This window comes from Panthera onca, chromosome F1 (genome assembly GCF_046562875.1).
Source record: "Panthera onca isolate mPanOnc1 chromosome F1, mPanOnc1 haplotype 2, whole genome shotgun sequence".
NCBI classification, from domain to species: Eukaryota; Metazoa; Chordata; class Mammalia; order Carnivora; family Felidae; genus Panthera; species Panthera onca.
Window position 1 is genome coordinate 25,048,554 of NC_138355.1, and position 23,786 is coordinate 25,072,339.

General features: G+C 37.2%; 1 protein-coding gene across 3 annotated transcripts in view; it reads right to left on the reverse strand.

The window, feature by feature from the left end:
* Window positions 1-967: 967 nt before the first annotated feature.
* HMCN1 (hemicentin 1) overlaps window positions 968-23,786 on the reverse strand; it is a 470,876-nt gene continuing 448,057 nt past the window's right edge. For 2 of the 3 annotated variants that reach the window (XM_060643679.3, XM_060643687.2), the window contains 8 exons: window positions 23,285-23,419; window positions 20,705-20,818; window positions 20,073-20,198; window positions 16,873-17,001; window positions 14,657-15,007; window positions 10,701-10,820; window positions 4,151-4,277; window positions 968-2,406 (listed from right to left, as the gene is read on the reverse strand). In XM_060643679.3, the coding sequence (XP_060499662.1) occupies window positions 2,040-2,406; window positions 4,151-4,277; window positions 10,701-10,820; window positions 14,657-15,007; window positions 16,873-17,001; window positions 20,073-20,198; window positions 20,705-20,818; window positions 23,285-23,419 (1,469 nt within the window). In that variant the 3' untranslated portion in view covers window positions 968-2,039. The remainder of the gene's footprint in view (window positions 2,407-4,150; window positions 4,278-10,700; window positions 10,821-14,656; window positions 15,008-16,872; window positions 17,002-20,072; window positions 20,199-20,704; window positions 20,819-23,284; window positions 23,420-23,786) is intronic. The other variant, XM_060643685.3, reaches the window with a different exon arrangement.

Consider the following 23,786-nt stretch of genomic DNA (forward strand, 5'->3'; position numbering starts at 1 on the left):
TTAAAAAATATAGTAAATATGAATTACAAAAAAAAAAAACCCACTCAAAATACAAGCTTCATTTTTTTTTTTTTTTTGGTTTTGTTATTGAATTGTAAAGACATAAATGGTTGTAGGTCTACAAGCAATGAAAGGTGATAAGCGTTGGTCCTGAGAAGGCTTAGAGTCTTTTGCAAGGGTTTCAGGAGAGACTGTTATAGGTTGTTTAGACAAAGAAGACTAACTTCCTAGACAGAGAGGAAGAGATGTTTCTGTTGGCATGGAAAACACATCAGATTTGGAATTCAGGGATTCCAGCTTCATCAAAATCTGCTCATTTGACTCGCTGTCAAATTTGGGGGTCACAGTTCCTTTTTAATCACTGCTTTAACACAAGAGAAAGTGTGAGAGTAGGAATTAAATTTGTATTGTAATCCAGCTACTGCCAGAATTGGACCTTTGGTCTGGTTTTTAGAAAACTTGGCTCTGCAGTTCTAAGAGATAAGGGTTTCTTTCAGATCATCATTCAACTTTATATACTTTTTGCAGAACTTTAGTTGAGAATTTAAAGCCCTAAACCCATTATTTTCTTTCTCCATGTTTTCCAGTGCACTTACAAGTAACCAACCCATCAACTAGTCTCCATTTTCACTGAACGATTTATAGGAGTAAATATTTGATTGTTCAAGGCCATGTCTTCCATAGTCCCTTGGTTAGAAGTGTCTATTGGCGATGAGTTACGCACAATTTTGGCACCATATCCCATTAACAACCAGAGTCCACTTTACCACTTGAGATGGGTTATTAATACCATTAAGTCTGATGATATCACAGAATTAAAGTTAATGCATATCCAATTCAGAGAATCCATTTAAAGTCTGTTTCAGTCTGGCTATGTCTGACACACACACAGAGGTGTGTGCATATGTGACTATAAACTTTAACAGCTTATATAGCTGTAAGGAAACAAACTAAGTTTTCAAAAAGGTTAAGAAAAGGGATGTGAAAATTTTATTTAGGCTGGTTTTACTGTAACATTGTTTTTTGCTTTATAAAATAATTTTATAAAAGAGTCCATCAAGATATTATATAGAAAATACACCAAGGTAATATATATATACATTTCATAAAAATAGAATACATCTTGAGAATTGCTTCCAGAGTCTGTTACCACCATGTACAGTGTATTGACGTTCAACATTTATGCTAATTTGAACATACAAGATTTTCAAGAAAAACAAAGGAAACTGTCCCATTGGTATTTGTAAAAATTGTTTCCAATTGACAGGAAAATAAAATACTGGAATGTAAAAGCTATAGAGCTAACTGAAAGGAAGGTTATATCAAAAGGCTAGGGCAAAGATCCATGCCATGAACAATCATCTGAGGACAAAATAATATTTTTTCTATTATCATAAGTGGTCCATCTCATTTCACAAAACCACTCAAAATAATATCCTTCTTTTGGATGTTCAATCTACGTGAACACCATTTGGTATCAAAAAAACATTCTAGAAGCTGTACTATATTTCTCAAATGAGTGGTGCTTCTTTTTCCCTTAAAGTGTAAATAGGCGTATAAATCCCATTATAAAGTATGAATACTTAAAAAAAGCATCTTCATAAGTTACTTAATAAGCTTTGATCAAACACATAGCAGCCAGTTTTATTATTCTAAAATGCTCAAAAATCCATTGGCTTTGAATGAGTTATTTTTGTTTTCATTTTTTTTTTTAAGGAAAACTATCTTAGCTCTTATACTACAATAAAACATCACTGATATGTCCTTCTAAGATGTTCAGAATAATCTTTGGAAAGTAACTGTTCCAGTGTAATAAATAAAGAAAATAATAAGGGACTTTTCTAGACTTTACCAAAAGAAATGACCATGGTGGGTTCATGAAAATACCTCAGCGGCACCAAGGAAGGCACACAAAACAGAGCATAGCACCATTTTCAAGTTGCCAAGATTGCAACTGTTCAGGAGATGGTAATCTGGAAGGGGACTTGATACCCATGATTAATGCAGTTTAAATATTGGATTAGGCTCTGGAGGACTTCTTAGTATGGATAGGCGGACACAGCTATATATACTATGAATGTGGTCTGATATTCAATGGTCCCATTGGCACTGTAGGATGAGGCTCGAACCCTCATGCGGTAGGTCTCTGGTTCTCGCAAAGGTCGTGTTGTATACACCACTCCTTTCAGGTTTTCGTCCCTTAAGGCAAAAGGAACAGTCTGTTCCACATCTACCATGAGGAAAGTTGTCCTGGGATGCATCACTCCATCCTGCGTGTATGCAACCAGCCGGATTAAATCTTGATTGGCAGCTATTCCAAATGGGAGTGAGACAAGTTTGTATTCCAAGGCATATGGGCTCAAGGCACATTCCAAATCATTGGGTGGACAGTTCTTGAGGCAGAACCTAAGGACGACAAATGCATGAAATGCATATAGTTATCTGGCTTGGAAGCAGGAGAGGGCATGAGGCAGCTGACCAGGATCCATGACAACTTTTAGGCATTAAAGGGAGTAGACAGTCTGACTGCAAGAGCAATAGGCCACCCCACGTTCTCGGTCACTAACTCAAACCAGATGCCAGATGTCTGTGAGAGCATGCTGGTCTAGAGTCAAATATCTATCTCTCAGTTTCATTAAAATCAGAAGTTTTTGAACCACTGAAGTAAGTATGAGTACCACAACAGTGTCTTTAAAATGGAAAGTCAATTTTGGAAATAGAAGCATCTTATGTACATATACTGGAAACAAGTACTTTTTAATGAAAGGAACACAAGCTATTTTTAAATTGTAACATCTATCCCAAGATTGAAAGCTGAAATAGAATATAGTAATATTTGGTTTATTTTTCTAAAAATAATGAAAGGTCAACTAAGATTCGTGGTTGGGGGGGGAAGCGCTTCCTTTTGTATTTGTTTTCCACATTATTTTAGATTACAAATACTACGTTTTCTTTTTTCAGAGCCCACACTGGCTGTTTTTGAGGCATCATGACTTTTAAGTTGTCTGCCAGAAATCACTGGTAATGGAGAGTAAAATTTAAAAACAATGCACAAAGGACTATTTTCTGAAGATATGGATTCTTCAGTCATAGTATTTTTAGATGGTTCCCAAGTCAATATTTTTAATTTTCTCCCTCACTTTCCTATTCCTCACCGCCCCCCCACCCAAACAATTATGAATAGGTTTTCAGTGGATTGTGGGCAGTCCACACTTGGTCCTGTTACAGTAACTTGGTAGTCACTGTTGAGAGGAAAAACAAAATGTGAGCTCCAACCAGCATTTGGTTTCAGAACCGCCTTCTTAATGGGTCTTATTCATGACTACCACTATCTCTGTTTTCAAGCACCCCATTGACTTGGTACCTGAACAGAGTATGACATTTCTGTAAAAGGTGGGAGAAAACAGAAGAGTAGTTTTTTTGGAACTCAGAAAAGATACCGTTTCAGACAGCAGGAAATGTAAGCAAGATGATATATGAATGGGCAGACTATTGACTCATCCTTGCTCATCAGCATTCTCTCATGGAGTCACAGTGAGTCAACATAATTACAGCCAAGGTACTTCTTGGAATGCTTTAAGTGCTGAGAGCCCTTAAAACCCTGAGGCAACACGAACGGAAACTAGAAAATTTCAAAGTCAGGTTCTATCACCCCATAAAACTCTCACTGCTGAGGCAGAATTCTAGATGTGGCATGGTGGATTACATACTGTGGAGACAGTCCGGGAAAACCTTGGCAGACAAAAGTGATAGTTTAGGCTACAGTGGCTGCTGCAGGATGAGCTCATTTCATACCCATTCACTGTAACTCCATATACCCTTGGGCTTATTGACTTGGTGTGAATTACATATGCCTACAGACAGGGCTTGTTGGTTGAGGAGAGAAAGCTTTTCAAAAGTATTCCTGGGACTGGGGAGCCTGGGTGGATCAGTCAGTTGAGCGTCCGACTCTTGATTTCGGCTCAGGTCATGATCTCACGGTTCGTGAGTTCGAGCCCCGCTTTGGGCTCTGCGCTGACAGTGCAGAGCCTGCTTGAGATTGTCTCTCTCTCCCTCTCTCTCTGTTCCTCCCCGGCTTGTGTTCTCTCTCTCAAAGTAAGTAAACAAACTTCAAAGAAAAGTATTTCTGTGAAGAGGAGGCAAGACGTACCCTGAAACAGGATCCCGTTGGTAGTTGGGTGGACAGGGGGTATCGATGCACTGGTAGCTTCCTCTCATGTTGAAGCACATGCGATTTGGCCCACAGCGCACACTCTGCTCCAGACACTCATCAACATCTAGCAAACATCACAAGGAACACACAGCATCAGCAACTTGGGTCAGAGCTGGCCATCAGAGCAGGGGTTGTGGCTATGTGACCGAAATGGTGAGGGCTAACCTCCTTCTCCCCATGAATGAATTCATCCCTAAGTTTTTTCAACCACATAGTGGGGAATACCTAGGCTTTTTCAACCATAAAGTGGGGAATCCTGATACTGGCTGTGCTATTACCCATACTGCTTTGGGGACATACATATTTTTTGTAACATATGTGAAAGGCCATTGAAAAATAAAAGCTATAAAAGTAGAAGGGACGCTATTAAGCTATCATTTGGGAAACAGACTGCATTTGAGTTTTTTAAAGCAACTAATACTTTAAATTCATGAAAAACAAGCTAAAAATTTAAAGGACACTTGTGAACCTTCCTGTGAAGTGAAGAATCTCTTTATAATGTGAGTGATCCTTCCTGGTATTTTGTTTTAGAAGTTCAAAATGTTGAGTGGGAGGTAGGGTAGTGGACATTAAAGTAGTCAAGAGATAAATTCAGGGGAGATTGTACAGGTTAGTCAGATCTTGTGGAGAGAGAGAGAATTTAGAAAAAAAACCAAAACCAGGATCAAATGAATGACCCAAGAACCATAATCCAAGTTTAATCAAATCTGAACTGTGGAGAATCCATCCTCAGGTGTTATGGGGGTGGGGTGCACTCTCTATGGTAATAGCTCTCCCTAGGGTAATGGGAAAACATGCAAACGAAATGCCGTTTATTTTGTTGCTTTCTATACCAAGTTGGTAAATAAAAACCCTTAAATCACTATAATTAAGAGAGATCAAGGGGTGCCTGGGTGGCTTAGTTGGTTAAGCATCCGACTTTGGCTCAGGTCATGATCTCATGGTTTGTGAGTTTGAGCCCCACGTCAGGCTCCATGCAGGCCACTCAGAGCCTCCAGCCTGCTTCAGATTCTGTTTCCCTCTCTGTCTGCTCTCCCCTGCTCATGCTCTTTCTTTCTCTCTCTCTCAAAACTACACATTAAAAAATTAAAAAAAAAAAATATCAAGATGGAGCTAAAGGAAACCTTTTTTGAGCTTTCTGAAAATAAATGTTTTTGAGCCATGATTTTTAACTTAGGGTCCATATTCAAGCATCAGGGGATTTATGAATGAAAATCTTTTTGTGTGTGCCTGTGTGAGTGTGTGTATCTGTGTGAGAGAGAAACAGACAGATGGACAGAGTCAGACAGACAGTGAGTGCAACATTGAGATTGATGGATTTTCTGGAAGGAGCGTCCATAGAGTTCTACAAAGTTTTTTAGGGATTTTGAGGTCCTCAAGAAACATATTTTAGGGCACTCGTCTCCAGCTGTGGTACCTGCATTCCCCTGGTGGTGGGCGGAAGCTCTTCAGCAGCGGGACAGCAGGCAAATACTTCGGGGAATCAGTTTCCATCCAGAAACACATTTCCCTTATGTTCTCTTTCCTAAAAGCACTCTGCCCAAGAACTTCCTGTGGCCTGGAGTTCTCCTGTCCCCATTCCCATTTAATATCCTTCTTCTGCTTTACAAAAGAAAGGTTTTCACTAATCCTTAGTCTTTTTATGATACCCAAGTGTAAGATGATTCAAAGCACATATTCAGGGTGAGAAAAACTGGTTATTCATATTGATGGTGGCAGGCCTTATTTCACCATTGCTATAAACCAATGGTCTTAGCTCTCTATTTTAAGTCAGATTTCAGAAGTGAGCTGGTTGTCATGGGAACACCTACTTAACACTTTTACTTGAACAGCAAAAATGACCTTAGATTTTTTCTGACAGTCAAGTTGGTTGGTTTAACAATGACTATAGACTTCTAAATTATATAGTGGTCATTCCCCATTAACTGGGTTAAATCAACAGCTCCAAAGTACTGAGGAAAATATATTTAAGGCACATGTACATCAAACAACAAAGCCAGAATTCACACCCTTTATAACAATTTAAATATGATATGAAACTTTGGAGGTCAGTTTTAAAAATTATGAATGACACACGTATAAGGTTTTCAAATTTCTTTTTGCAGCAGGCAAGCAAAAAATTTGAAGACTACTTATTTTAGATAAAGTCTTAAGTCAATTGGCTGTATATAGGCACCTGGAACACGCCTCCTTCTTTAGTATTTGAATAAACCTAGATCTTGATGTACAGAGGAAACAATTACAATTAATTGGAACCAAATCAGTTCTCTGCAGAGGTAGGACCTAAAGGTTAAAACCACTTCTATCATGGAATTGGTGCCAACACCAATGTGCATGTGAAACTATTATATCATTTCATGGTAGTAAGTGACTTGGTATCTGCATAATGGTATGTATGTGGGACTTGGCTTAAAGTTGTAAGTTCTTTTGTGAACCCTCAAATAACTTGAAATACTGCTATAAAAAAAGAGAAAGGAGAGAAGAAATTCCAAGAGATAGTATTTTATTATTTAAAAAAAAAATTTTTTTTTTTTTAACGTTTATTTATTTTTGAGACAGAGAGAGACAGAGCATGAATGGGGGAGGGTCAGAGAGAGAGGGAGACACAGAATCTGAAACAGGCTCCGGGCTCTGAGCAGTCAGCACAGAGCCCGACATGGGGCTCGAACCCACATACCGCGAGATTGTGACCTGAGCCGAAGTCGGACGCTTAACCGACTCAGCCACCCAGGCACCCCAAGAGATAGTATTTTAACCATGGACAATAAATGTTAAATTTTATTTCTGAATTATTTACTATTTGTATTTCTGTCTCAAAAATGAGCACTTTAGATTTGGTTTCAAGTATATTCTGTTTTATAGGAAATGACAGTATAATTATTTCCTTTAAACTTGCTAATAGTTTTCACAAAGTAAAAAGATGTTGAGCTATAGTGATATGGAGTAAATCACTTACTTGACTTTGTAGTTACTTAGATGTGCTGATATTAAACATAATGTGCTTTCTAGGACTAGTTTTCCTACAGGAATAGAAGGCAGAATGAAACAAATTTTTATTACACTGAAATCTTGCCTGTTGTCTCTGAACCAATTTCTAATTATGATTTTATCTATCAGAAGGGTGTTATCTCCTTGGCAAAATGAGATTATCTAAGAATGAAGTAAAAGGCCCTTTAGGAAAATGTGAAAGAAATTCAATTAGCCTTATCTTCTTTTTTCTCACAAAAAACATTCACTTCACACTCAACCACCAAATTTAATTTTAGCTCTAATTTTTATGGTGAATTCTTGCAGACATATGGAGGCCAGTGGGCTACAGGGGCCCATGGAAATGGCAGCCTGGAGTCCAGAATCTGGTTACATGTCTGTATGCATAATAAGAGCAGTTATCTTATCACAGATTTCCAATGGCTGAATGTGAGTTTATAAAAATAAACAAAATCTAATATTCAAAGTGTTCACCCTTAGCTCCAGAGTGCACACTTCCCATTGACAAGCTTTCTTTAGTATTTTGGCTTCTGGGCAGGTGGCTCTTCTTTGTCTTTTGTCTACAACCATCTCCTCAGGCTTAAACACCCTACAGGCATTCACTCTGCTTGCTCTGTTCATTTATTCTACTGCCTGGTCTTAAAAAGAGAAGCCAGAAAAGATGGAGAAATCGTGCTGTCTTCTGTTAGCTGACAATGTGATGATGTCTGGTTTTTATTAAATATTACAAGAAAATTACTATGATAGAAATGAAAGGATAGGGATTTTATAACATAAATATTCTGCAAGAAAAGAATACAGGATGAACTGAAAAACTTTAATATTAATAGCTTTAGGACATATGAATGCATTTAACCAAGTGCTTCTGGATACATCAAACAATAATTTAAGATAAACATACTTGAAACATTTGTCTTATAGAAAGAATAATTTAGATTCTTGATAATATTACGGATTCCTTTTTAAAAACTTGGATAAATTAGGGGCGCCTGGGTGGCTCATTCAGTAAGCGTCTGACTTCAGCTCAGGTCATGATCTCGCGGGGTCATGAGTTCAAGCCCCGCATCAGGCTCTCTGCTGACAGCTCAGGGCCTGGAGCCTGCTTCAGATTCTGGGTCTCCCTCTCTCTCTGCTCCTCCCTCACTCACACTCTGTCTCTCTCTCAAAAATAAATAAACATTAAAAAAATTTTTTAAAAAACTTGGATAAATTAGAACACTAATTTCAAATGCAATGCCAATAAAGTGTTTCTAAACGTTTAAAATTAGATTAGTGGGGCTTAAAATTAGCAGAAAGATCTTTTAGTTTCTCCTCTCCGCTTCTTGGGCAAATCATTATCAGTCATGTTTTTTGTTTTTCATTTTGTAGTCTGGTGACTTCCACTTTTGACTAGCGTCTCTGTCCTTGTGTAATGTCAGATTCACTTTAATTTCCTTTTTATCACTCACAGTTTTATCACTAATGTATAAAGCTTCAAGAATGCACATGTGACTATCAACCTTTTTTCTCTCACAAATGCCTGAAACACTTTCTAAAGCTATAACAAGACTCTAAGTTATTCTTCAGATTAAAGACTGCTTTAAAAGATGTAATTGTTTTCTCTCAAGTCTTTTTTAAAACCACAAAAATATGTAACCCATTTAAATCACAAACATTTCAAGTGACACCTGTTTCTGATTTGTTCCCATTATTTTCCACTCTCTGAAGCACAACTGAAAGTTGAAAAATGTTTTGAACTGAATGAGTGGTGAGGGCATTTAAAGAACAAACTGCCATAATTTAGAAAAAAAGAAAAATTCTCTCATGAGAATATGATACAATATAGCACTTAAAAATCTGGCTAACAGGTTTTGTAATTCGGTTGGTTATTCCAAATGCTTTCGTATCTACTCTGCTTCCTTCCTTGGTGCCTGGCACACTCACAGGAAGTGCAGTGTTAATGTTGGGCATTGCCACTTCTTCAGAGGGTTCTTGGGGTGACAACCTGGGGAGGGTTATAAAACAAGGACAGTTGTAAATGCTCTCACCTTACCCTGATGCTACGGTACAATGACCCTGGTATTCAAAGCATTATAGGAGAGACAAAGGCCCATTCTAGACATTATGAGATCTGTGATCAAGTCCTACCCTTGTTCTTGATTATTCTAGGATATTAATGCTCATGTAATCACTCTGAGAATTTATTATCTGTGGAATGGGTACAAATTATTGCCCTTGACATATCTGTACTGTTGATTAAAATGAGTTAATACTTGCTTTGGAAAAACATGACTATAATGTAATATATTATTCTCGTACTTCAAACCTCAGTAGAAAGTTCTGCATAGGGTTTTAAATAAATGTTTGTGACAGATGGCTGGGAGCGAAGGTTATTACGGTGTTCACTTTCCTTTTCCAGTCTACATGATCCAGTGGGGGATATCAGGGAGGGAATGGGTGAATGGGTGAGGGAGGGGTTAGAGCTTATGGAACTGAGGTGGCCCCATCATACATCCAGCTCTTGTTTCCTGGAACACACTTTCCGTGACTTGAAATCCTAGCAAGTCTTGTGAATCTCACACAGAGGGAAAATGTAATCTAAATTTGACTGGTACTGATAAGCACTCCTTTGGAGATATTATTTGTTGTACTTTAGCAAAGGATACAGTTTGTATATAACAGAAATTAATATAATTCAGAGGCTTGTTAAGACCTATATACTACTTCTGATTTTGTCCACAAAATTGAGGGGGTCTCTTGACGTAGGTTCTTCTTTCTTTTTGATTTAAGTTTGCATTGCAACATAATATATCTCATTAAAGCAAAATGCTTTACATATTTTTGTGTAAAGAGGGTAATATTGAGATTGATAGTTTTTTTTCCCTTTCTACCATCACTACACATTGTCCCAAACTCCGTTATAGTACCTATAGCCCTGTATATTATGTTTTTATTAACATGTCTGTTTCCATTGGACTAAGATATTAAAGGGAAGAGATTATTTTATTCATTTGCAGATGCACCTTTTGCATTCTGCACTGCCAGTTCATGATTGTGCCACATCATTTGTAGACTCAAAGAATAGATTGCTTAGTTGACCACCCACTGTTTGCCAAGACAAAAAATAAAATAGTGCCTAATACTGGAGTAAGATTTACCAAGGTCTCTTCCTATTTCCTCTTCCATCTTGGCTGAACTTTGAAAAGACATTTGAAGAGGTTTATTTCCACTTATTTTTAAAAATATATAACATGAACTGGTTTAGGCATTCTTGCTCCTATAAGACTGAACCAGTACTGATTCTCAACAATTTTCCTTTGCCTACTTGCTCTCTTACTGGTTCTCCTACTTGCAAAGGCAATGTTTAAAAATAAATATGACCAAGGGGAATGAGAAGGAAGAGGAAGCAACTAGGAGAATAATGATTTAAAAAAAAAAGAAAGAAAACATTATTTTCTCACACTCTCCTACACTGGCTCTAAGTCAAGTCGCAGCAATGAACATCCCAACTTTTTCTTACCTTGACAGGTCTTTCCATTGAGCGTAAGCTGATAGCCAGGTGGACAGATACACTGATAGCTTCCAAAGGTGTTTTTACATTCGTGCTGGCAAGTGTCTCGGTTTTCACATTCATCAATATCTACGCAGAAAGAAAGCAGGGTGTACAACCATGCAAAACAAAGGCAGAAACTTGACAGAACCAATTATACACAAGTTGTGGATATACAATAGAAAAACTTCTATTTTTTACAACTCATGGGATTTAACATGCTCAGAGCTGTTTTATATCAGGATCTGTTTTTAATGGAGTCCAATATCAATTGTACTATTTCATAAAATATGAACATCTCTTCTGTGTGTAAGTATATATGAGCCGAAGCTCCAAACTGGCCAATTTCTATATTTCTGTATTAGGAATGGCAGATGAAACAGATCTGTACAAGATCCTAAACCACCAAAGTACTAAAGTCTTGACTTTATACTAGGTCTTTATACCCTTTATACTCTTTATAAAGTACATAAAGTATACCCTTTATACCCTTTATACTAGGGTTTACTTAAAAGGTGAATTTTCTATTGGTGTTAACTAGAACAAGGAATGTTCGTTTTTATTTAAACTTTAGTCTCCTGTCTCTCCTCACACCTGCCCCCTACATCCGTGCGTCACTTTCCCATACAGAGATAGCAAGTAGAAGTGTTTTTAATTTTGTGATAAGCATATTCATCACACTTCATGCAATTATAAAGTACTAATGGCAACTACATATCTATAGTTGCTATGACACCTTGAGCCCACTTTACTCCTCAAAACTTCAGTCAATTCTTTTGTCAAAAGTAATCACTGATGCAGATTTGTTGGAAGGTTCATATACCACAATAAAGGGAAAGCATTTTATAGTAAACGACTATTTATCTGCTATTATTAAACAAAGCCAAGAAAGCAGCAATAAAAAGGAGAGTGAGAACGGGTGATAAAAATTAATTGCTATTTGGTTTCAGGATAGGAGATGTGATTTGGGAGGCCTCAGATTCCTTATCACAACTGTGTTTTGCTTAATGTTAGAATTTGTTCATAGTTGCACCAACCAGTGGAAGAATGAAGAGAGAACATGATGTGAAATGGCAGCAGGAGTGCTGTCGGGTGGAAGTGAAGAGGAGATGAAAACTGGGAGGTGACACAGAGCAAAGGGTTAGACATGTTTCTCATATGCTCAGAATGTAACTGCAATGATTCAAAATCTGTTAACGATAAACACTCATCAAATAGTTGTTAATGGTTTTGCCCCATTTTAGTTAACCAAAGCATTTATTCCACAACTTGTGTGAGTTATTTTTACTTTTTCCCTTTATAATCTGCTTCAACCTAAAATAATCACAGAAATGTAAACGATGAGGAAATCCAAGAAGTCAATATCGCTCTTGCCAGAGTATGAATTTTAAAGTGGCCCCAAGTGTAATTTCTGCATTCAGAGGCAGCGCAGTGTTCATTTCTCCTGTTAAGCTTTGGAATCATTCCCTCAAAAAGCTAACTTTTAGCCCAAGTCAAACAAGATTGCATAGTGTTAATTTGAATCTTTTGTAAGATAGACATATCCCAGATGGTTAATTAAAGGCATTTGGTGTTAATTGCAACTTGCTCGTAACGTAATTCCAAAGCTGTCTGCAATCTTAGTGTAAATTTCTTTATTAGTATGAACACTATAAAATACTCATCATATTTTAAGAAATAGTTCTAAATGTCTATTAACTGCCCCAAAACAAAACTCAAACATCCAGTAATTGATGAGTTTTGGAAGTTTACTTCAAATTCTCCATGAATGGTTCTCTGAAATAGTAGCTGCCTCAAACAGCCAATGGTTTGGGGAAGATAATTCTTACAAATATAATATTAGTGTAATATAAACACAAAGACACAGAAAACATTTATGAGGGGCGCCTGGGTGGCTCAGTCGGTTAAGCGTCTGACTTCAGCTCAGGTCATGATCTCACAGTCCGTGAGTTGAGCCCCATGTCGGGCTCTGTGCTGCCAGCTCAGAGCCTGGAGCCTGCTTTGGATTCTGTGTCTCCTTCTCTCTCTGCACCTCCCCTGCTCATGCTCTGTCTCTGTCTCAAAAATAAATAAAAACATTTAAAAAAAAGAAAAAGAAAGAAAACATTCATGAGACTCTACTATGAAACTGTAGGGCTTAGATAATGATGAAGAAATGGAGGATGTAATCAGAGATGCTTTCTTAAAATGACTGGGACCTTCAGATGACTTAAAAGAAATCAACTAGACGGAGTATGGTGTGGGGGGTGTAGTTTAATTCATGTGGCACACCATAAACAAGGGTGTTGGACAGGAAGGTAAAGGTAGAAGAGAAGAAGAGCTTCTCTAAGGTGAAGTCAGAGAGTGGGATGACAATTGGAGATGAAACCCTTTAGTGGGAATGACTATTTGGAAGAAACTTTGAAAGACAACATGTCAAATTTTAATTCTGTCAATCAAAAAAAAAATGGTGAAAAGTTCTCACCAACAAAGAGTCAAAATTGTGGGCATGAAACACTACCAATACTCAGAATGGTTTGGAGCAAGTTGAGAGTGGTATTTGATATCCTTGCAAGGATTGTGGAGTCCACAGGTCAGTAATTACGTAGTGTTTGAGCATATAAACTAAATGTTGAGAATTGGTAATGAATGCATTAATGGTTGAAGTTCAAGGAATAAAAGACACTAGCACTGCCCTTAGTTTTACTTTTTTCTAGGACACTGATCATAGGGAGAAGATTCCATGTGCATCGTATTAACTTTCAGATACATCAGGACATCTAGACAAAAGTTCTGGAGAGAACCGGACTTAAAGAGAAAAGTTTAAAGTTTAAATATCCAAGAGGGTCATAGGGTCCAGGTGGGTCCACAGAAGAGTGACTGAGAAAGCACATCTGAGAAGACAATGATGTAGGAACAGAGCTTGGAGAGTAGAAAAAGAAATGGCAAAAATTGAAGTCAATTTTTTAATGTTTTAAGAACTGTGTAACAGAAAGTATATTTAGGAGAGAATAAGTGAAGTGTAGAATACTAAGAAATGTGCAAGAAAATGAAGTTGGCCTGTGGGGTCTTTAAATTGAAACAAAATTTCTTTCTTACCGCCCTCCTCCCTTTCTTCCTAGCTTTCTTTTGTCATCTAACAAATAGTGGGGCTAATTTGCGTTTGCTAATTTCTCTTGGCACATAGTTCAATGGCATGCAAACTGTGGACACTCACAGATAATTGAATTAAATGAATGACAGATGGTAATGTTTGCAAATTAACTGAAAACAAAGTCTCAATTCTTGAGTTGGAAATTACACTTTACTTTTGCAAACAAATTAAACTGTAGACTTGCGAGTTTAGATAAAGATATTGAAAGCACATATTTTAGAGCAATGAAAGCAACGTAGTTTTATCCTGGCTCACATTATCTTTTCAGTGACTTCCATGTATACAAAATAATCAAACTGAGAAATTCCACGGGGGTGGATGGGGGTGGGTGTGGGACAACAGTCAACACAGTGTTGGTTGTCACATAGAACGAGCAGTTGACTGAGTAGCTGAAAGTTTCACTTTTAACCCACTGCTTTGGCATCAACCAGATATAGCCATAAACTGATGGTATTGTATTATGTGGCAATATGCATATTCTCTTTTAAAAAATATATTCTAGGTGTCACTGAAATTTATTTCTACACAGCGTTAAATTTAGCAACACTTTCAGGAGTTGATCAAAAGAGAGAAACTGCCAATATAAAACAATTATCAGAATGCACACATGTAAATGCATCATTTACTTGAATAAATTTTGTAATAGTTGTAATAGTTGGAACTTTGAGTCATCCCAGATTTGAGATCAGATGTAGTTCACTGCACCCAAAATACCACAGGTGCTGTGCATATGCTTAGACTCTGGTCCATACGTGAGCCCACAGAAAGGAAATGCAATATGGCTGACATTTACCTACACATGTGTCACGGCTCGCCTCAGAGCCTTCAGGACAAGTTTTCCTAATAGTCCTTCTAGTCCTGGAGAGAGATGTTCTGCTGTTTCTATACTCCGAGTAGGAGCTGTAGAGATGTGAGTACTGTCTGTAATGCTGTTGAGGTTGATAGTTGTTTCTCACAGGGGAGAACCGTGCAAGGTTATAGCTATTGTATTGGGTGCCATAGTTAGGCAGCCTCTCCAATCCGGCGCAAGATTTCCCGTCCCCTAATAAATGTTGACCTGGTGGACAGATACACTTGAAGCTGCCGGGGGTGTTGGAGCACTGATATGCACAAGGCTTAGGCACTTGTTCACATTCATTAATGTCTGCTCGTGTGCCATGATACATAAAAAAGAGAAAAAAAAAACACATATACATACACAACACAGGAATAAAGAATCAGTCTCTGAAACAAACTGAAGACATTACGTTACCCTCCAAAGCTACAAATATAGTAATTTCTCAATTGTTGAGAACTTTAGAGAAAGCGTTAATCATTTATTTAGGAATATACAGAAAGGTTCTAAGCCTCTTCCTAAAGATTGCTTCACATATACAGTAGAAACCTAAAGGATCATATGGGAAAATGTGGTCTTTCCAGAAAAACTAGAGTTCAAAGTTAACGCAGATCTTAATTCTGTTGGTGGAGGAAAGGACTCAATCACATTTCTAGTTTGCATTTTGTTGTAACATTCTTTAATCTTTCATACAATTACGAGTTTCAGATGTGGTAATATTGATATAACTACTAACATTTTTGTTTCTTTTGAATCAATAATTATTATTTAATAATCAAGCCAAGCACATTTTTTTAATAAAAATTTAAAAAGGAGATTAAGACAGAATTATTTCTTAATAAGATATAAATTCACAAAGTCCATAAAAAATTTTTAAAAAGTTATTTTTCTTCCTATTCTTGGGTCAACACATAGTAAACCCTCCCAACTTTCCTGTAAATTGGAAAAGCAAATGAAAACCAGAGAACAAAACCAACTTCTTTAATTCATTACCACAGTGGCATGAAAGAAAGTAACACGAATAAGCAGAATAAAAGTAGTATATTTTACTTTAAAAATTATTTTAGTAGGCAAAAGTTAAAATTACCATTTTTAAACTCTTTAAGGGAATGGCCCTACCTTCTTCATTGGTTTATTCCCCAATCCAATGCCTGACATTCGACTTCAGATCAAATTAATGAACAAATAAACATATTTCATTCTGCTAGGTCACTGTTATGACTATCCAAGATGTTAAATTACAATATCTAAACAGAAGACTAAAATGATATGTTATGTACTTCTGCTATTAACAAGCATTTATTTTAAAAACGTTTCTAGTAATTGTATTACTTTCAACATTTGCTCTGTGCAAAGTACTATGCTAGTGACTGCATAAAGACAGGACAAAGTCTTTATGGGAGAATTTGCTATAAATAATTGTTACGTAGACAACCAAGGCAACCAATTTTAAAAGTGTAGTATGGCACACCGGAAGCCAGTAGTTAAAGCCCACACAATTTTTTTGCACTTAAACATTCCAAGAGGAACATAATTTCATAGGTCAGTTTCTTGATTATAAGTACATTAATTAAAAAGAATCATATGGTTACCTTCTTACAGATATCTTCTATTGTCTGTTACCTGCCTTATTTATATTCAATCATAACTAAGATGGAAACAAACAGGCCACTGGGAGAACTGAGTGAGATTCTTAGCATAGGGGCACATAGTAGGCACTAAATATCTGGTAAAGTAATAGTTATCAACTCACTTAAATTGCATATTCACATCTTAATTCCTCATGCCTAAACCTTCATATTGCATTCAAGTACGCTTCATATTCAAATAGAACGTATCTGTGCAAAAAATGTATATAGAGATAACCAATGAGACAATCTTCATGGTGAAGTTGCCGCAGTAACTACAAAGGAACCTCACTCTGATATGTGTAGCATATAGTAAGCACTCTGTAAATGGCCATTATTATCACTTTAAATGTCAGTGTAAATTGCATTCAAAATGGAATCTTTAAGAAGTAATTAAAAATGTTTTTAATTACTTAAACCAATTTACAAATTTTCTAATTGTCCCAAGAAAGCTTTTGAGGGTAGAGAGTGATCCTGATCCAGTTGGTAAGGCTAAGTGATTCTGTTAGCAGCTTTATTACTCAGTAAGAGTTCCTGTTAACTTACCCATACAGGGTCTCCCAACTCCTTGAGACCGGAAACCTCTGGGACACACACAGCGATAGCTGCCTCTTGTATTCTCACATATCTGGTTATATCTGCACTGATGGGTCCCATCTTTACATTCATCAATATCTACAGACACAAGACAATAAAAAGTAATAACATATCCTCTTTCAAAACCTAACGTCATTATATTTGAAATGAACATTCTTTAGAACTATCAAAGGTTGCATTTCTCACCATGTAGCTGAGACCGGGATTCAAGTTCTACTCTGCCCCTTGTTGTTCCTTTTCCTTCTCTTGCTCCCTACTATGGCAAGAATTTTACTTTCAGCTTTTTATCCCTTTTCTCTCTATGTTCTCCACCTTTGACTGTCTTATTGATACTAGTGACTCTAGTAAGCTCATGGATGTAGACTTACAGCAATAGTACTATGTTGTTTCTTATCTACAGACCCACGTTTCTAGCTGCTGGCTGGTCCTCTCCATGTCCATCCTTTACCAGTACTTCAAACTCCACACGTCCTCAGTGTCTTATCATCCCTCTCTTCTTTATAACAGCATTCTTCTTTCCTCAGTCAACCAGACTAATCTATAACTAACTCCCTCAGTTTCCAAGATTGGGTAATTCTACTTCCTTCAGTCAACCCCTTAAATCTCCATTTCCATTTCCACTTAGCTATATTTTTGCTGTAGCTTTGTTTTTTTTAAGTTTATTAATTTATTTTGAGAGAGACAGAGACAGTGTGAGTCAGGGAGGGGCAGAGATAGGGGGAGACAGAGAATCCCAAGCAGGCTCTGCACTGCCAGTGCAGAGCCTGACAAGGGGCTCAAACCCATGAAACCATGAGATCATGACCTGAGCTGAAATCAAGAGCCAGATGCTTATTGACTGAGCCACCTAGGCACCCCTTTGCTGTAGGTTCTTAAATAATCTTCTGATCTTTTGGCTCAGCTCATCTCCGATTACTCTTATACATAATTAGAGTCAATAGTCTTTTTTTATTAATTTTTGAAATGTTTATTTATTTTTGAGAGAGAAACAGAGTGTGAGTTGGGGAGGGGCAGAGAGAGAGGGAGACACAGAATCCAAAGCAGGCTCCAGGCTCTGAGCTGTCAGCACAGAGCCTGATGAGGGGCTCGAACCCACAAACTGTGAGATCATGACCTGAGCTGAAGTTGGACACATAACCGACTGAGCCACCCAGGCACCCCAAGAGTCAATACTCTTAAAAATACTTATAATCACACATAACTGCACATGATGCTCTGAGTTGGCTACTATTCTTAGGAGTTAAAAAATATTTACCTATAGCCATACTGCTGGAAAGTTTGAAATCTGATAGCCCACCCCCACCCCCAGTTTTTTTTTAAGTATACTAAGCCCCCATGTACCTCAACAAGTAACAAGTGGTCAGTATTCCCTCATTTATATCTATACCCTCCTCTCACTGTTATTTTGAGAAAAATCAGGATATATTGTAACTTTTTAAATAAATATTTCAGAGTGAAAACTTTTTTAACAATTCTTTTTATTTATTTTATTTTTAAATGTTTATTTATTTTTGAGAGAGAGAGAGAGATCAAGTGTGAGCGGGTGAGGGGCAGAGAGAGAGAGAGAGAGGGACAGGGGATTCGAAGAGGGTTCTGCACTGACAGTAGAGAACCAGATGTGGGGCTTGACCTCACAAACCATGAGATAATGACCTGGAGCCAAAGTCGGATGCTTAACTGACTGAGATATCTGGGTGCCCCTTAACAAGTCTTTTAAAGTCTTTTTTTTTTGCGAGAGAGAGAGCGTGTGGGGGAGGGGCAGAAGGCAAGGGAGAGAGAATCTTAAGCAGGCTCCATGCCCAGTGTGGAGCCCCACATGGGGGCTCCACCTCAGGACTATTAGATCATGACCTGAGTTGAAATCAAGAGTTGGACACTTAGTCAACTAAGCCGACCAGGTGCCCCTGAACTTTTATTTTATTTTTTTAAAGTTTTATTTATTTATTTTGAGAGAGAGAGGGGGAGAGAGAGAATCCCAAGCAGGCTCTACACTGTCAGCGCAGAGCCTGACATGGGGCCCAAACCCATGAAACTGTGAGATCATGACCTGAGCTGAAACCAAGAGTCAGATGCTTAACTGACTGAGCCATGAACATTTTTTTAAAGTCTCACTTTTAAAATGAGAAACTTACACTCAAATTTCTTTGCAATCTTAAGACTTGTGCAAAGTCAGATAGGAAGGAAGGATGATTTTTAAACTGTTTACTTTAAGTCCAGCTCTCTCTCCCTCATAAGGGACTGTCTTTCCTTTTTGCACAACCTCCACCTATTACCATTCCATTCAAGGCTCTCTTTAAATGTGATCATTTCCATGACATCTCATATCAGATATGATCACTCTTCCAACTCTTCTTCTACAATTTTATTTGTACCTCTTTTATGGCATTTCATTCCCTCTTGTAGTATTTTTTTTTTTTCTTTTGGTGAGGAAAGTGGAATTGGTCACTCTATTTAAGTAGACTGTAAGGACATGAGAACAGGAACGCAATGTTTCATTTTTGTAAGTGATGCCGCTTATAGTTCTACAAATTAAGGCAGAAAGAATAGAGAACATAATTTATTTTATTGTCTAGTCATTGACTTGACACTGAAGAATATTCAGTTCTAAGATAAAATGTTTTGAACTTTTAACAAATCTGTATAAGCTTTTCTTAACCACCTGTGAAATTCTAAACATATATACTAAATTTCATAGTAGACATGTGAGATAATATGAATTTATGTGGCTATTAAACTGTGTAAGCCAAATGTGTAATTGATGGGAGCTCAAAATGGTAATGAGTCTCCACGGGGAGCTTCTGTTTCTTGGTATAGTTATGAGCCTGGGACCCCAGAGCTCAACCATACTAGAAGTTGAGAGTAAAAAATCTGTGAGAAAAAGTGAGCATGAGCAAGGGAGGGGCAGCAAGAGAGGGACAGAGAGGATCCCAAGCAGGCTCCACTCTGTCAGCAAAGAACCTGAAGCGGGGCTTGAACTCACGAATTGTGAGATCATGACATATCATGGCCTGAGCCTAAACCAAGAGTCAGACGCTTAACCAACTGAGCCACCGAGGCACCCCTACTTAATCATTAGTTAAAAAACGGATGCCTTATTTGGCTGGTCAGTGGCAAACATATCTCAGTCATCGAAACAGCCATACACTCACCAATGCAGGTTCCATTTTCTGCCTTGGTCATTCCGTTTGGACAAAGATCAATGCACTTATAGCCCCCACGGGTGTTCTTGCAGTGTTGATCTGGTCTGCATACATTTTGTCTGCATTCATTCACATCTTGATAAAAGAACAAAGGTAATGAAGATTGAGAAATTCCTTTTCCACAGAAATCATACCTTTGGATTTTAAGGCGAAAGATGTTGATTACATAATCACTGTGTAAGATTAAAGTGTTTAAATCCATGAAGGTAAATAACACTATTTTAAAACAATGATTAAAAAAAATTAATTCACATAGCTAGTAGCCATACCAACGAGTTCCTCCTTTTAGAAAAACAAACAAACAAATAAATATCTTTATGTATGTAACCATAAATATTATGCTTCTGTGAAAAAAATTAGTAAACACAATAGGGAACTGTTAAAAAATGGTTATGTAGCTAGAAAATGAAACCTGTAAAAAATAGCATTTGCTTTCATTTTGATTATGCATGCATTGCGTACCTGATGGATGGAGGTATCTTACGTATGAATTCAGCCCAGGACACAGCAAAGGGATTAGATCAAATATCTTTAGAAATTACAAAGATGTCATTGCTTTGAATTTAAAGCCCTTTTCTTACCTATACATTTTCTGCCTTTGAGCTGATACCCAGGTTCACATCCACAGTGAAAACTTCCAATGGCATTGAAACAGCGGTGGTGACAGGGGCTGGATTCTTGACATTCATTAATATCTGTTAAATAAAACAAAACTTTCATTATATGCTATTAGGAAACTTGGGTTAATTTATTTCAAATGTTAAACATTTTAATGATATCATTATCATGTTTAAGATCTTCCCTGAAACGAATCCAATACAATTGCTCTCAAATCTAATACAATTGCTCTCATATGATCTGCTAGATAGATAATTGACGGGATTAACTGCTGGAGAACATAACTCTCAATACTCCTCAAAGGTAGACATTTGCTAGTGACTCCAAACTATGTGGATGCAACACTTCCTTACTTTATTTTACCAGATGGCTCCCATTTCTGTTTCTAGGAATGTTGCTGACAGACTAGAACACTGAAGATGGGGGGGGGGGGGGGGTGGAAAAGTCAAAGTCTTCTGCAGTATCTTTTGCAATTGACTTTCCTTCCCCAGTTTTGCTGCTGTCAGCCTGATGCAGGTCTTTACCACTAAAAGCAGCAACTTTGGCATTTGTCAGTGTCCACAGTCATCACCAAATTAATCTTCCCAAATGCCATCTGGGGCATAGTAGAATAAAAAAAAAAATGTGCAGGCACAAATCCCCCAAATTTGTGTGCATTTGCCACTTTTATGTACCTTCTCCCCTCTCCTTCCTTCTAGTCCCAGAGGAAAAGAGACCTCTTCTCCCATGTAAGAAAAGTTTCTCTGCTTGAGTGTTCGAGCTCTGAGGCCATCTCCTCCGTCCTCACCAAGATAAGGATTGTGGTCCATCCATCATTCCCTCCTTGTGTGCATTTTTAAAGTTCTTCCTCCTTACTGTCATCTTTCCCATACCCCTATGGACATAACCCAGTCTCTCCTACCATAATCCCTCTCTCAGGTCTGTCCGCATCTCAATTTCTTTCTACTTCTCTGTTGTTCTATTCCAAACCCTTCAAAGGAACAATCACCATACTTAGGCTTTTCATATCCCAACCTTACATTCCCAAACTCAAGATTGCCTATGTTTTATTGTGTACTTGTCTTCCATTTGAACTCTTTTATTTATATTTTTTATTTTGAAATTTCTTCTTAAAGTTTTTAAGTTTTAGTTACTTAACATATTGTGTAATATTAGTTTCAGGTGTATGAGCTCTTTTAATCTTTCAAAATCTGCATGTTACTATAAACACACAAAGTGATCATATACTTTAAAAATGCTTTCTTAGTGTAGTTTTTTTCTTCTTTTTTCTGCTTGGCTTCCTTTATCCTTTTTTACCTTCCTTGCCTACCAAAGTCAACCTGCATTAACAATCTAGTATAAATAATAACATGTCTCTTGTACATACAAATGCATATCTCTATCTAAAAATATAAAAAATCCATTTCCTTTATCTTTGGTTATTGCTTTGTTTCTACACAAGTTATGTGTAGTTTTCTACATCTTGGTGTTTTCACTCGACAATACCTCATGAAAATTCCTCTAAGCCTAATAGTTGAACTGCATTCCACTCTATAATGGCCGTACAATGGTTCCTGGTATGGACATACCATAATTCAATCACTTTTGTAGTATTGTTAGGCATTCAGTTTTGTATCCGCTATTTCTGTCTCTATGAAAAGACCCTGACAGCAGCTTTATTCATAATTGTTAACCTTGGAAGCACCAGGATGTCCTTCAGTAGCTGAATGGATAAATAAACTATAGTACATTAATAAAATGGAATATTATTCAACACTAAAAAGAAAAGAACTATCAAATCATGAAAAGACATAAAGAAAACTAAAATGCATATTATTAAGTGAAAAAGGTTAATTTGGAAAGGCTATATGCTATGTGATTCCAACCATATGATATTCTGGAAAACATAATACTGTGGAGATAATAAAAAGATCAGTGGCTTGCCAGAGGCTTGGGGGGAAGTGAGGGATGAATAGGCAAAGCATTGAGGATTTTTAGGGCAAACTATTCCTTATGATACTATGAGATAGGATACATGTTATTATTTGTCAAAATTCATAGAGTATACAACACCAAGAGTGAAATCTAATGTAAATAAAGAACTTTGGGTCATAATGATGTGTTGATGTGGGTTCATCCTTGGTAAAAATTTTGCTACTCTAGGGTAGGATGTTGATAGTGGGGGGTACTATGCATGAGTTGGGGTGGGGAGTATATGCGAAATCTACCTTACACTCCATTTTTCTGTAAATCTAAAACTTCTCTAAAAAATAAAGTCTATTAAAAACATCCTGCAATAAATATCTGATAGTCTTATGTGGTGGGGTCTTATGAAATAGAGCCTCTTAGATCATGCTACATAATCTCTTCTCTCAAATATAATAGGCAAATGTTATTATTTAAAACTATTGTGCTACAAATATTTAAAATAGATGGAATATTACATCTAAAATCTTATCAAGAAGCACAATCTATAAAGCAGAGTATCCTTTAAATGATTCAAAAGGCAGAGAGTCTTAATTCTTAGTATAATGAAGATAAAGCAAGGGATTCCATTGTTATACCTTGGCAACTCAGCCCATCAGAAGTTCTTCGAAAGCCAATTCCACAACGGACCACACAGCGATAGGATCCAATGGTATTGTCACAGTCCTGACCAGCATGGCAGGCATGTCCACCTAAAGCACACTCATCGATATCTGCAATGAAGTGAGTCATTCAACTAAGATGAGTTGAAGAAAACCAACCCAAAAGCCTATATAAAATGGGGTTAAGAAAAGCCATAAATGATACTTGAAAATGTACAAGAGCAAGAATGCTGAATAACTTGGTTGAGTCCTTTCAGGTGGATTAAATTGATGATGAGTTCATAGGAGTTTAGTGTGATATCTGTGCAGACTAACCCATCTATTAGACCACTGACAAATTAGGTGGCTTTAAAAACATTACTTCTCCTTTCTGACATTTCAGTTTTCTCATTTATAAAATGAGGATAATATCTGTCTCTCAGTGTTGCTTTGAAAATTAAAGGAAATAATGTATATAGGTACTCAATCCACACCGGAC